Genomic DNA, 15,979 nt, shown 5'->3' with positions numbered 1-15,979 from the left:
CATCTGTGATAGGATGATGTATATGGCTTATTCTGTACTTTCAGGAAAAAAAAAAAGAGGTAGGGCAAGAAGCATTCCTTCCTGCCATGTTTCATTCTCATGAAACCAGATGAAGAGTTCTCATACCACTTACATAGTCAACATTCACTAGTTGCCTTGACCACATATTTGGTCTCACAGTATTCAATAAAAGTTTTCTGCAGGTTTTAGTACTTGACCACAAATATAATAATTTTTTATTACTTCCTATAGTATTGTTTTTCTACTCAATAAGGAAATAGTAAATGGGATCTAAACCCTGTGTAAACAGCAGTATGTTCTTGATCATCATGCAGATACAATAATTACCCTTGCTTACTATGGTGCTATGCAACATTGATGGTGGCAAAAGGGTGCTGAAAAACCAAAGGGCTGGAAAGCATGGCAGAGTGGACTGAGACCGGCGTACACTTGGAAGTGCCACCTCTTCAACTGTGTCTGCCCCCCAATTCCAAAGGCCAGAGTCTCAAGAAACCCTGAGTGGGTCCTGGAGACTGTAATTCCCAGTTAGCTGAGGGTAGCTTATTAGCACGGCTTTCTCTTAATCTTTAGTTTCTATCCTGAGTTGGCTCTGATTTGCTTCCAGGTTATTACCTGGCCTTTAGCTTTTTCCTCCTTATTCTCTACTCTCCTTTCTCTGTCACTCGTCACTTCTTTTACCTTTCCCCAAAGTTAAAACAGAACTCAGGTGAACGATCAGTTGTCTGTAAAACAGAAGGTGGATGAACATGCTTGTGTTACTTCTCAAGCAAACTAGAGAAGGGAACCAGAGGTTTGTGAAATACGGCAGTGATTGGGTTACTCAGAATTTGGCTTGTTAGCCTTGCTATACTTCGTGATTGTTAATGCTGAATGCAAGAAATGTGTAGAAAATATATAGGGAAGAATCTGACTCTTATCACAGAAAACTGTTGCAAATTATGCTACTTCTAAAGAAAGCAAAACAGAAGGACAAAGGCTGCAAGCTGTTTAATACAAGATTTCTTATTTGGCTTTTAAAAGTGATTTTTTTTTTTTTTAAGCTGAAAGACACGTTATCTGCAAGATGGAGTTTTGAAAATCACAATCTCTGAAGACATCATTAACTTTCTCCTTGGGCTCTCCTTGGGCTCCAGACATGTAGCTTTTAGGAGCCTAGAGTTTCATAGCAAATCTAACATTATGCACCATCTTGATCTGGGGTGACTGTCAGAGAAGTGGTTTTTAAAGTGATTTTCAAAATAAAAGCAAACCATTTCATTCTCTGATTTACCCCCACCCTATAAAAATCCCCAGTCTGTGTGACGGCTTCTGCACTGGGTTGGTCCTGAGACCAGCCCAGCTCCATGCGGGACGTTCTGTTACTCTTTCAGCATAAGCAGGTCTATTGTGATATTTATCTGAATTCAAACAAGGCTAATTAAAAGAGCTGCTGACAGTTGTTGTGATCTGACTTTGACTGCAGCTTGATGGTCATTATGGGTAAATAATGAACCAGGTCTGCAAATGTAGCAGCTGCCAACTTGGGATAGAAGAACGGCTATTGCTTCCAATTTAAGGATCTATCGACCGCTTCCCTTCTCCCTGCAGATCTTCTGCAGAAAACTAATGTTTTCTGCTGCAGCATATTGTGGTTTCAGCTGTTTCAGATAGAGCCTATAATTTCCTTCTTTAATATTTAACTTAGGACATTATTAGCTTTCAGAATTAACAACTTTTCTATTTTGAAGAAGTTCAGCTTTGTCCTTATGTGTGCTATAACTAGCTAACCAGCTGTAGTTTATTTGTATGCGTTTAATTTGTATTATGTAGGAAAGAGTCTGAAAGAGCAAGGTACAGCTTTATGAAGATGTTTCAAAATCCTACGTAAATGGTTTTTACTTGTTTTTTAAGAGAAACATGTCCCTTGCTTTTGTTTTCTTATAGATGGACACCTCCTGCCAAACCTGTTTCAGGTTTTGTTCACTGATTCAGTGACTTATGAAATATTTTAATACAGAGCTCCATTTATCAGTTCAGAGGAACTGCGGTGACTTACATTAAAATGAGATACTGAATATATTGTCACTGTATCATGAACTTTTCCTTGTACTATTAGCACGTCAGAACAGGTGCATTAAAGGTAAGAGAGAAACACATTGCGTTCATAGATTGATATACTCCCTTGAAGATTTCCCGCACTTATAAAACAGGGCATCTGGATTTGAAAGTCACAGTCTAGAATTTAACACCAGCTAGTACTTAACAACACATCCTAGCATTTGTTCACCTGCCATGGAGAAGGCTGTCTGCATTATGTTAAGGCTGAGGAGACACTGGTGCTTTGTGCATAATGCAGCAGAGCTTCAAGATCTTGCTGGGAGGAAATGATCCCAAACATGCCCCTGAAAGACAAGTCTTATTTTGAAAAATAATGATGAAAAATTGCTTATTTCTCTATGTATTTGTGTCTGTGTTTATTACAGGAAGAACTAAACTTCATTTATCCAACTCCAGAATAGTGCAGTGAATGTTTCTGCTTTTCTGTTTCCAGCTTGGATAATGCCAGCAATAGTGTTAACAAGGGGTTATGTTATGCTGGCTTATGTTAAACCAGATCACCCCCTAACATGTGCAGAGCCATTCATCTGTGTCACCAAAACCCAAGAGGACATCTGACATGGGCTCTGAAACAGAAACAGTGATCACTTACAAATCAAACATGGCACGCTCTAAACTGATTGTGCACGGCAATCTTTTCTAGAAAGGACAACTAATTGAACATGATAAAGTGTAAAGTTAATTAACACCCTTAAATTTGTTGATTACTTTCACGGGATTATATTGTTCGTTGAGTAGCAGCTTTCTGTCCCAGCTGTCGCCTTTTTCAGCGAATGTCGCTGGTAAACAATAGAGACACCATAACAAGTCGTAAATGGTCCCTGTGACAGCAGCCCCTTGTGAGGCTGCATCTGTAGAAAATGATTAGAACAATTGCATTTTAAAGACGGCTCACATTGCAGCCCGAGTCCCATTGGCCCTCTTCTTGATCTCTTCTGATGGCAGACTGGTTAAAACATTTAAGTTCTTTTGAGTAAATTAAGTGATTTACTACATTTTGCTATATATCAATGAGAATGCTTTGGTGGCAGGATTTTTACAGTATTGAAGACAAACCTAACTCGACTGTACTCTTTAGATTGCCATCTCTCCCTTCTCTGGTTTTTGAAGATTTCTTTCTAATAGCCATTGGATTGAAAATGACCTTCTTATTTGTGACTTATAAATGGTTATTCTAAGTTGTCTATGCTTGCATAATAGTTTTTTTATTATGAGCTGAACTCTTGGTTCAGCTTCATTAAGGCTAAATTCCATATTTCAGTTCTTTGCTGCTGGTAGGCCAAAGACTTTAACATGTTCAAATTGAGTAGATTTACTTTGTGTTATATTTGAATTTTTTGTAGCACCAGGGTAGAAACTGTGTTCAGTATCTTTCCAGTGTACTCTTTCATTTGAGTTTCAAATTTAAGTATGGCAAGTGTTTTTATATCACCATTTTCGGATGGAGCAACTAAGATTGAGAGGTGTTGTAAGTGGTCCAAGTGGTGTGACTGTCACTCCAGGTCACTTAACACAGATCACATGTTCATTTTTCAAGTCTTCATGATGGTATCTCCATACATGTATACTTATGTGCATGCATACTTATTCAGCAATAAGTGAGAATGCCATTATCACATGTGGAGAATCATGCTATTCCAAAGTGAAAAAATTGTGTTATTTAATAAGTTAGAAAACATTGTCTTAGTATTCTTGGTCATTTTATTAATCATTGATTTTTTTTCTGCTTACCTCCTAAAAAGCCAGGGATCATTTATCAGACACATGCTGGATGCTAAGATTCAAACAGCTCATGCCCATAATAATCTTATCAAGACCCCAGAAAAATCATTGATTAGTATCAGTGCTTTATCAGAGATATCACTGGGAATGTCACAATAATAGAAAAAGGGGTCATGGTCATTCATTCCTTCTCAGAGTTAACCTGAGATGAATCTTTGTTTCAATATTTATTTCATTATTTATTTATTTGGCTGCACCGGATCTTAGTTACGGCACGTGTTCCCTGACAAGGGATCGAACCCAGGCCCTCAGCATTGGGAGTGCAGAGTCTTCGCCAGCAAACCATCAAAGAAGTCCCCTGAGTCTAGAAAGATAAGCAGGAGTTAGACAAAGAAGAAAGAGAAGGAAATTTCTTAAGTAGGAACGCCCAGGAGAGGCGTGGATGCATGAAAAGCCATTGTACATGACAGCTGCTGAAAGGGTTTCCAGTATGCATTGCGTAGTGCATCTTGTTGCAGGGATAGGTGAGGAAACCAGAAAAGTGGTTAGAGTTCATTAAAAAGAAAAAAATTCAGAAACTAGTTATGGAGAAAGAAGAGAAAAGAGAAAGTTATTGCTTCCTGTAACTAAAGAAAAGGGGGAAGATACAGTGAATTATGAAGTTCTCTTTTTTGCAGAAACATAAACATTTAAGTACTTCAGAAAAAATAGCTTTTCCTTAATGGAAAAAGAAATTGACACTATATAGAAATAGTAAGGAAGAGTTATTAATGTCTCTAGCTGCTGGTTATATTCATGTTGATGCATGACTTGAGACTTAAGCCCGTTTTGGTTCTTCTGTCAAAAAAAAATGCCAAAGATTAGAATAAACAAATATTAGAATGAGTTATTAATATTGACTTATGTTACAGGTACAACACTAAGATTAGCCAGTAAAGGATATAAAGAAGGAACTGAATTTTAGCTCAGTTTACCTTGAAAAAATTATCACTACTATTTTGTAAAAATATGAAGAACACTTTCCATTACTTTATTTACTGTCTCCTGCATAAAGTTCCAAATGATAATATTTTAAGCATGTAACTTAGTTCAAGGAAAAGTTATATTTTCCTTGAGACTGCTTTATTCCTCTCCCAAATAGGATTTGCCAAAAAGGAAAAAAAAAAAAAAACAACCCTGATATCTGTATTTGAAATTCATTGTGAAATCTTACAGTTTCATTTTGGTATGTGTTCTTAATTCTCATTTTCAGTTTTCTGATTGTTTCGTTCTACTAAGCAAGCTCAAATCTGTTGTGAAGAGAGGTAGGGTATTATGTGCATTTAGATAACAGGCAGAACTCACTGTCTGTATATAAAACAAACAAAATTACATGCTCAAGTTACTTGAAACTGCTCTGAACACAATTTACAAATGGGTTCAGAATACTTGTATTCTTATCAAAGTTTTCATAAGCCTACCCACAGTTGACAGCAAGACCATTACTCTCTGAGATCAACTTCTTATTTTGATTTTCACTCTTTCTTTCTCTGAGAATCAGTGTTCTTCTGATGATGGAGGTTAAAAAATAGAAGGAAAGTGGGAATTGCTATTTGATGGTGATTGTCTTCATCCATCTGACACGTGGTATGTGATGCTACCTTTTGGCATTTACTTCTGAGTATGTGTCTCTTTTTCCTAATTATTTGTTAGACTTTTTGAGAGCAAAGACTATGTTTTATGCCTATCATGACCTTACATTTTGGACTTTCTGAAACAGTTGTGTTTCAGATATTCTCCTGATACCAAAAAGAGGTCCCAATTTTTCATTTAGAAAATATGCTTACTCCTTGAATCTTTGTACCTAACACCAAGATCTATCAAGCTGTTAGAAGGACTGATAGATACGTCCTGCTGATATTTTCTTCTTTGAACTTCTTGCATTTGTGTGTATACCTCTCCTGTAGCTTGCATCTAACAGTCTTTTATTATTTATATTTGCATTTGTCTTACCTCTTCTCCTGTCTCCGTCCACATGTACCCCCACACTGCCACAAACACTGGCTGTCAAACTCCTTGGATGCAAGGACTGTGTCTTTGCCATTCTTGGTTGAGAACTACTGGGAATGGATTTCAGATGGTCACATTTTTTTATGTCAACTATAAGTAGGAGTGGAAGGAAGGAAAGAGGGAAGGTAGTTTAGATAACGGAGGCTCCCTGTGATGCCTTTTTTTAAAGGGGAGGGGTGATTTAGGGACTTGGATTAAAGTGCTTCTCCACTGTAAGGTTGATTGAAATCAAACTGCTACCAAGAAAAGTGATAGATATCTATCACTTTAAAAGCAGAGTAGTCAGCCACCCATTTTGAATGGTTTGGGCATTTGCCTTTTCATTTGTCTGTACCAGTGTATTCAGTTTTTCTGATCCTAGGGTCATCGGAGAGAAACACAGATGACATCATCACAGGAAAGTGTTAGATAAACCATCAAAGGCAACTACAGGTCTTTAGGCTTGTCAGATATAATTACTATAGTTACATGAAAAAATTCAGTTTTTAACTCTTTTCTCTAATCTGAAGCTTTTTATATATTATGCATAAAATGAAACCTGCTTCAGTTTTGTGTGTTAGTATGATGGATGTGGGAAAGTGTATGTGTATGAACTGGAGAATCGAAAATTACAGAATTTCAAAAGCTTAAAAGTAACTCAGTGATAATCTTGTCTAATCATCTCACTTTAAATGTGAAAAAACTTGTAGAATGACAAATGCTTTGTGTGTTTCTGGGGACAGCGCTTGCGTGTACTGTAGTCACTAATTTCCTGGTTCTCCCTTTGCCCCTTTCTCTTTCTGGAACACATAATGTATTTACTAAGCATCTCTTATGTACTGGACACTGCGTATACAGGGCGAATAAGCTAGAGTTGCTGCTCTCCTGGAGCTAATTTTAATATGAGGAATTCAGATCAGAGACAAATAAATAGAGATGTTAACATAAACAGATGGTAATCAGTGCTGTGAATAAAATGAAATCTGGAAAACGGGATAGAGAGTGGCCGGGTGCCATTTTAGATGATTATGTTACAGAGATAGGGAAGGCCTCTCAGGTGAATTTTGAGGAAAAAACCTGAATGAAATAAAGGAAACAAGTATTAAATACCTAGGAAAAGAACATTGCAGGAAGAAGGACTAGCAAGTGCAAGACTTTGAGAAGGGAACTCACTTGAGCTGGTTCAGGAGCAACAGGGAGGCCAGGTGCCTGGAAAGCAGTGAGTGCTGAAGAGAATGGTATGAAATGAACTAAGGAGGTAGCCGGGGACCACACCGTGTACCGCTTTTTAGGACTTTGGGTTTTATACTGAGAATGATGGGCCACTTTGGAGACTTGAGAGGAGGGAGGAACCATGAACTAGATTCATACTGTTGGCCCTTGAACAACAGGGGCTCTACTTACGTGCAGATTTTTTTCAGTAATAAGTATTTCTGTACTATACGACCCATGATTGTTTGACTCTTTGGATGCAGAGGGCTGGCCATAAATTAGACTCAGATTTTCAACTGCATTGGGGTGGGGGTCAGTGCTCCCCATCTCTGTATTATTCAAGGGTCAGCTATGTTTTAAAAAGGATCCCTCTGAATCTTGTATGGAGAATAGACTTTAGAGACAAGAGCTGAAGCGAAATCAGGTAGGACCTGGCTGTCGCAGGAATTCAGGTGAGAGATAGTGATGACTCAACCCAGGTTTAGTGATGGCTAAGGAGAGAGGGGGCTGGTTCACAAGTGTATAACTTAACTTCTTGGTATCGGGAACACATGTTATTCATCTGTCACCCTAGGGCTTAGTACAGGGCTTGATTCTTAGTAGGCTAATTTTGTTAAATGAATAAGACCAAACAAATGCAGCTTTCTTGTCACTTTCCCACATTGTGTTGCGTTTGAAAGATTTTACAAGAGGTCTTCACTGTAATCTTAATGTCACTTGCTATGGACTACTTTAGTAGTTCTTAACTTCAACCAGCCTGCTTCCATTATTTATAGAATTGGCTCAAGCCAGCCACTTTTTATCCAGAGAGGCTAAAATTATACTAGAGCAGACAGCTTAGATAACCAAATAGGAAAGGATTCAAGATATTATATAGGTAAAGATAAAACCACTCTATGAAAAAGCTATTAATGTTTTCCTATTTTATACACAGAACCTCAGAGAAGTAATTTGTTTATAATAACAACATAACCAGCACATCCCCAAACCAGGTATTTCATCTCCAGATCCTTTACTGTTTGTATCATGCTCATAAATTAATTTACTGAACAACTATCTGTTGAATGTATCAGGCACCATGATAGATAATGGAGTGCTGACATAAGCATAACCCAAATGTGCCCCTTGTAAGTGGTTTATGCTGTCATGGAGGAATCAGGTAAGAAAGTCAAAGGTTTTAATAAGGTGTATAAATGCTGTAATAAAATTAAGCATAGGGCATATTTCAGTTTTGTATATATAATACAATTACTAAAATACAAGGTAAAATAAATACTCCCAGTAGTCTACCAGCTGCCTAGTTATATATATATATTCCATATTTTCCTATTTTGGGGAGTGGATCTGATTTAAAATGCATGGCAGAGTAATTAATTTATTGTTTATTATTCATAGACATGAAAATATGTACAATGTCTTCTGAAATCCATGAGATTGTCTTATACAGCTTTAGAGTTCCAGCTGTCTCTGTGTTATTTCAAAACTCGAAATGGTTGCATTTATTTTGGGATAACTTCAGTTCAGTCGCTCAGCCATATCTGACTCTTTGCGACCTCATGGACTGCAACACGCCAGGCTTCCCTGTCCATCACCAACTCCTGGAGCTTGTTCAAACTCATGTCCATTGAGTTGGTGATGCCATCCAACCATCTCATCCTCTGTCATCCCCTTCTCTTCCTGCTTTCAATCTTTCCCAGCATCAGCGTCTTTTCCAGAGAGTCGGTTCTTCATGTCAGGTGACCAAAGTATTGGAGTTTCAGCTTCAGCATCAGTCTTCCCAACGAATATTTAGGACTGATTTCCTTTAGGATTGACTGGTTTGATCTCCTTTCAGTCCAAGGGACTCTCAAGAGTCTTCTCCAACATCACAGTTCAAAAGCATCAATTCTTCGGTGCTTAGCTTTCTTTATAGTCCAACTCTCACATCCATACATGACTACTGGAAAAACCATAACTTTGACTAGATGGACCAGGTCTTAATTTTGTCATTGCAATAGGACTAGGCTTGATAGTAACATATGGTTAAAGGAATACATATGGAAAGTTAGAATGTGGTCCCAGGGAATGCCAAAACTTTAGAATTACCCAGTTTAGTCAGACCCTTATATTGGAATATAGACTATGATGAAGTCGGAAATAATTACATCACATAATGAGAGAAGGAAAGAGTGGAAATACCACAGACTTACGAATTAAAAGATTAATTATTCTTTCTTTAGTGGTATTCTCTTAAGTAACTTATTTCTTCTTTTTGAAATATGTGTTTGAACAAGTGAGAAAGTACACCTGTCAAAAGATTAACCAGCTGAGAACCATTGTCAGCATTAATTTTCCTTTAATAAATGACTCTCTGAAGCTATTTAGCAGACTGTAATCTAGATACAAAGCTGTTGACCTATGATGGATAGTGCTGGGTTTGTTTGTAAGCTTTGACTTAAATCGTCTGCTTAATTTCTCCCGGTCAGATCAACAGGATTTGGAGTAAGGGTGGTTATGTGGTTTGAATTAAAATAGCCATAGAAATTGAGCAAAATGATTGTAAAACATTAATGATCCACCATCTTGGTGAAGTAAATTAGAAACTAACAAAATGACAGTCACTTAAACTTCACCATTATCAGAATGTTCAAATGACACAGATAAGCTAATTAAAAGCATTTGTTCTAATTGGGTTTTTGTACATAATCAGTTCCATAGTGTGTCTGAAAATATTGTGAAATAATGTAATTTAACCATATGTAAGCATCTCAGACTTTCATAGCATGTGGGCACTTCCTCTTCCAAGATTGTTTGGCTAACATAATGCTGACTTCTCTTCCTTTTAATAATTAGTTAAAAATAGCATGAACTGTAAAATAGAAAGGCTATCAGTTTATGAAATGTTCACAATTAGAATGAAATAAAGATCCTCACTTGGCTTTTTATGTATAAAACCTGTATTTCATTGAATAAATTAAATTTTAAAGTAGGCCATTACTTGTAGCTGTCTATTCTAATAGCCAGGTTTGATACATAGCACAAATAGTTACAGTTTCTTTATTCCTAGCTATACTATAAATAAGTTGTAAAGACAAAAATTGTACTAATATAGTTCTTTCACATACTGCCCTGGTTTTGAACAGCAAAACCTAACCTGAAAATTATGAATTAAGATTCTTCTAATGCTAAAAGCGATAAATAATACTCTTGGTTTTATTTTATAGTTAATATGGATGAGTGAAGCTCCCCCCTACTTCCTTTTTAAGACAAGTCTCAGTTCAGTTCAGTTCAGTTCAGTCGCTCAGTAGTGTCTGACTCTTTGTGACCCCATGAATCACAGCACATCAGGCCTCCCTGCCCATCACCAACTCCTGGAGTCCACCCAAACCCATGTCCATTGAGTCGGTGATGCCATCCAACCATCTCATCCTCTGTCGTCCCCTTCTCCTCTTGCCCTCAATCTTTCCCAGCATCAGAGGAAAGAGACTCCAGTGAGTCAGCTCTTCGCATCAGGTGGCCAAAGTAGTGGAACTTCAGCTTCAGCGTCAGTCCTTCTAATGAACACCCAGGACTGATCTCCTTTAGGATGGACTGGTTGGATCTCCTTGCAGTCCAAGGGACTCTCAAGAGTCTAGGCCATATTTTCTGTGCTGAAGTAGAAGTTGCTTCTCCAGTCATTTCCATTAGTGAACACACTTCAGACCTTTGAGAGGCTGAGGAGTAGCCAAACCATTGATAAAGTTTATTTCTTTTTCCCGTCATATCACTAGGAATGAACTGCCCAAAAGGTGTACAGGCCTACCTTGTTATATTGCTCTTTACAAATATTGGGTTTTTCCATTATACACAGAATGGGTACACAACAAGGCCCCACTGTCTGGCACAGGGAATTATATTCAGTATCTTGTGATAAGCTGTAAAGAAAAAGAATATATGTATGTATGACTGAGTCACTTTACAGCAGAAATTAACAAGACATTGTGAATCAACTGTACTTCAATAATAAATTAAATATTTATTTAACAGAAAGAACCAACATGGTGGTAACCTTGACGTGTCAGGTGATACTTAGCATTTTTAACAATAAAGAATTTTTAAATTGTGTATGCTTTGTTTTTATAGACATAATGCTATTGCCCATGTAGTAGAGTACAGAATAGTGTAAATATAACTTTTATATACATTGGAAAATCTAAATATTCATGTGACTCTCACCTGATTACAATATTCACATTACGGGGCTGACCTGGAACTGAACCCATAGAATCTTCAAGGTATGCATGCTTATATAGCAGGAGGAAAAAGAAAAATCAAGTAATTTGCTAGAAAGAATAATCAGAATAATCAGTCTAACTAAGCAATTGTTTACCTTAAAAAAGAATCTTTCCATCTGAAATGCCTGCTTGTTTATGGGAGAAAAAGACAAGTCCCTCTCTTTGTCAGTCTTATCTGTAGTGTGCAGAGGGAGTGAGTGAGCCAGAGACCCCAAATCCAAACCTGGGCAGCTGCCCATGGCTGTTCCCAGGGCACAGATACTGGTAAGGGAGCAGGTATAGGTTTTTCAGGAGAATAAGAGATGCATGGAAATAATAAAATTCACATGTCAAATTCCCATGGTACTCCATGATCCTGCAAAAAAAACTTGAGGTGAATTGAGTTCGACTGAATCTGTGTGTTGCCTTTGGCTTATGAGTAACCTTCTTAATACTTGACAATTAAAATATTCCAGGAGAGATTTATGCCTGACACAAATATAACTTGGAGGCAAGGTGTTTTGATTTGGTTTGGAATTTTCTCTGATTTTATAATCTACTTGAACACTTGAAGAAATGTATCCCTCTGCTTTTATCCCTTTACCCCCAAATCATTCAGGTGTGGGAGCCGCTCGGTCGGGGAACCTCACATTTATGGTAGGAGGAGTCGAAGAAGAATTTGCTGCTGCCCAAGAGTTGCTGGGGTGCATGGGCTCCAATGTGGTGTATTGTGGCGCTGTTGGGACAGGGCAGGTAACGTTTTCACATCATTGACACTGATTTGATGATGTAAAATCAGCTAATGTTCATTTTTCTTTCCTGACGACAATCTGATTCTCCCTTACTCTGTTCAATCTGTGGATTTTTTGTTTGCTCAGATTTTCTTAAATTAATTTAGAAAAAATTAGTTTTCCATCATTCCTACTAGAAGTAAGCAGAGATCAGCCAATTAATTTAAAAAGATGTCAAAAGTTCCTTCATTTCAGACTTGGACATGTTTGCCCCAGCGACCACTGAAATTATCCTTAAAGTGGCTTCTGTATGAAGTGCTCATGTTGTCTGATTTGCTGTTATCCTCCCTCTAACTTTGTAATTGCTTGCCACAGCTCTATTCTTAGTACTGTTGGGTAGAAGTAATGTATGCACTTTAACTTAAAAAAAAAACCACATAATTTTCATTAAGAAATGTGTTATGTTACTTTTCTAATCAGACAGAGGTGAATGATCACATTGAATCTTGAAATCAAACAGGTTGTCCCCCTCCCACCCAACACTCTCACTCCTCTTCATGATTTGTCCTGGCCACTAGTCCCCTTTTTTTTTTTTTTTAATTCATATTCAGGACTATACTATGATCCTAGATACATCTGTTGTCTCCATTCCCTTATCCAGTCAGTCTCCAGTTTCTGATTCTGGCCTCAGTGGCTCTCACTGTTCTCTCTCTAGTTCACTGCACACATTACCTGGTCTGGTCTTTCGTCGTGTCATGCCTTGTTTACTGCTCCCAGGGCCTAGTGGATCTCTGGACACTGGGCTTACCCCTCTGCCAACACTGTCACCAGAACCAATCAAGATGCTTGTGTCCTTGTAGAGTTCCCAATTCTGACACTTTGTGTAGATCTCTTGTTTCCTACCATGTCAAACTCGAGGACACTCTATTCTAGCTTCTGTAGCTCTTGACCCAGTCTTAAGCTGTCAAACTTCTTCCCAGTCCTTAAAACCACTGCCCAGGAATCCGTTTGCTTACTGTTCTCAAGAATATCTCATACTCTTATGTATTTACTTTTCTCCTGGTCTCCTCCTTTCCCTCTCTTACCTGTTTAAATCCTGCCTGACCTTCTGAGAGATGGTTTCAGGTTTCACTTCCTCTCTGCTCCTGCCCTCAGTGACCTGGTGTCTCTGAACTCCTGTCTCTGTCTACAGCTTCTGCCATGCAGTTTCCCACTTGGTTGTGTTTGCTTGTTCACTGCCCTTTCATTCATTGTCTTACTACTGGTTCCCCGGTTAGGATGTCAGCCCCATTCCTGAAGGAACAGTTGTGCCACATCAGTCAGTATTCCCTGTCGTGCCTGCACCCATGGGAATAACTCAGTCACCTACACTTCACAGTTCTTCCCTGGTGCAAGAGACACCCCCACCCCTACCCCTGTCAGCTCTGGGAGCTTGTGTTAGGCTTGGAGGGAGGTTTGCAGCACCAAATGCCTTTTCCTGTTTGAGAGAATCAACAGTTGAATGCTCTTACTTTTAGAAACATGTAGAATTGGGTGAAGAAATCTTCCTGTGAGTTATAGCTTGAAAATAAATATATTTAATATTCACTCAATTTATTTTCAGGCTGCGAAGATCTGCAACAACTTGCTGTTAGCTATTAGTATGATTGGAACTGCTGAAGCTATGAATCTGGGAATCAGGTTTGTTGAATAGTACATTTTCATATACTAACAATTTTTACGAGCTTTCCGATTTGATTTTCTGATGTTGAAAACAAATGTTCATGAGAGATAAATGAGTTGATCCAGGAACATTTTGAAACTATTTCATTATTGAACTTTAATAGACTTTGCTTATTGGACAACCAATAGGACCCTGGAGAGCATGAATACTCTTTGCCCTAAGCCATAAAATGCATTGTGCTGTCTATTTGAAGTTACATTATCCTTTTTACATTGGGAGCTCCATTTCTTCTATTATGTCACAATGCAAGAAACACTTTTACTATAAAATTTAAACAATCTTTGGCAGTATAGGACAAATTTGTATAAAATACAGTTTTAATGTATAGTGAATTCAAGTGTTAGGCTACCATGTGACTGGTTTTATATATTTATTTAAAATATAGTCCCCAGTATCTACACTAAAAGGACTCTTGGTTATTTATTCTCAGGATAAACTGGATGGCATTCATAAGACTACATAGCATAACTCTTCATTTTAACTTGCCTAGGGTTTTACATTAAGGTTTTACATTATCCTTACTTTACATTAAAAATATATCTTTTCATTGAAATAAAATGGCATTCATACTTTGCTGAAATTGATTTAGGAATTCAGTTTTTCCTACGATGGGGATCATCCTTTAGAATGCTTAAGGTTAATGCCTTAATTTTAGTCTTTATCTTTTGGGTTAGGAATTCTAAATATGATTAATCACCTAATTAATTTTTTGGATGTTTTGTATTTCATGAATATAATATATATTTCTTATTTTAGAAAATGCTTAATGAGAAAGATGCTTTTATTCAGGTGTTTTCTTCACACTTCCCAGAACTGCTTGCCAAATATATTACAAATCAGAGTAGTGTTTCATATCATAGCTTTTGATAAAAGTACTAAAAGAGCCAAAGTACTTGAGATATTTTTTAAAACACAGTAATGGTTTCACATTTCCTCTTAATTACCATATCAAGATGCTGTTGTTTTATTGAATTGCCCTTGTCTCAGATGTTAAACTATCTTGACCTATTAAGTTGTCATGTTGTAATTGAGATAAAAGAGGAATTTGCTTTGCATCAGTGCTAATTGGTTTATCAATATCCTGTACCATTTACATTTTAAAATTGAATGTCTGTAAGATGGTAAGGCATATCTGTACAAAGTCTTAATAAAACTGGTAGTATATAGGAAGCTTTTCAGAGTGTTGTGTCTGTAATGTAGCCAGTTTAGGCTATGGGTCACTTATCATAATTGGAAAACTAGTTACTAGTAACTTATTTTCATGTCCATTCTTTAGACTAATTTTATGGAGGAAGAAAATGTAAATTTCTGGAAGCAAATTGCATACAAAATTAATTGGTGTTGACAACAGGATTAGAGTATTAGTATGCATTTTCAGCTTTAGAATTTTCTTTTTTTTGGATATAAATGAGTATATAATTAAAAAAGTAAAAGCCTAGATTACACTATACCAAAATTTCCTTCTATTTTTGCCAGCTTATTTTATAGTCTGCCTCTTACATTAAGCATCACTGGATCAGAATGTTCATTAGGCATCTTATAGCATTCCTCAAATGTTTCTCCTAGCAAAACTCTTATTAGGTGATCGTTCTAAAATGAAATTTTTGTACAGTAAGTGCTTATGGACGTCTTACTCCAAAGGCCAGCTAATAAAGAGTAGTACGAAAATCAGTTGAATCAAATGAATAAAATGTATACATTGGCTACTAGAGTAAGTTTATTATCAAAGAGGAAAAAAAAGTGATAAAATTTCAAACAAGTATTAAGAGCAAAAGCAATAAATCTTTTATTGTTGGCCTTGATTCACTATGATAAAAACAACATTTGGAAAATATTAAGCTTTCAATGTTTAATTTTTCCAAAACTGTATATTACTGTTATTGATGTATATGTGTATAAATAAAATATTTACATATGTATATACACACACACACACACATGTCTGAATTCAAAGCAGGAATTCATTATTTTTACTTATGTGCTACAATATTAATAATCTGTAAATTTGTGGTACTCTACATTGTACTAATGAATTGTTTATTTTCACAACATTAGGATTTTATCAGTTTATCTTACAGAGATTCTCAGTGGTTTGAAAGTCCTAAAAATGATTGCTTCGGCTATTGTCTTTTCTCCATGGTTTACAGACATGGTTTAAAATGACAGGATTGTTCTCTAATAGAGTATAGAGAGCGGCCACGATTTATTGAGCT

The 15,979-nt window shown here is 36.9% G+C and overlaps 1 protein-coding gene across 2 annotated transcripts in view; it reads left to right on the top strand.

Annotated features, from left to right (window-relative positions):
• Window positions 1–15,979, top strand: part of HIBADH (3-hydroxyisobutyrate dehydrogenase) — a 111,061-nt gene that overhangs the window by 80,578 nt on the left and 14,504 nt on the right. For both annotated transcript variants that reach the window (XM_020869765.2, XM_070467812.1), the window contains exons 5-6: window positions 11,932–12,065; window positions 13,647–13,723. In XM_020869765.2, the coding sequence (XP_020725424.1) occupies window positions 11,932–12,065; window positions 13,647–13,723 (211 nt within the window). The remainder of the gene's footprint in view (window positions 1–11,931; window positions 12,066–13,646; window positions 13,724–15,979) is intronic.

This window comes from Odocoileus virginianus, chromosome 1, assembly GCF_023699985.2.
Source record: "Odocoileus virginianus isolate 20LAN1187 ecotype Illinois chromosome 1, Ovbor_1.2, whole genome shotgun sequence".
Lineage (NCBI taxonomy): Eukaryota > Metazoa > Chordata > Mammalia > Artiodactyla > Cervidae > Odocoileus > Odocoileus virginianus.
Note: the sequence above shows the minus strand (reverse complement) of the source record. Positions and strands in the feature narration are given on the sequence as shown.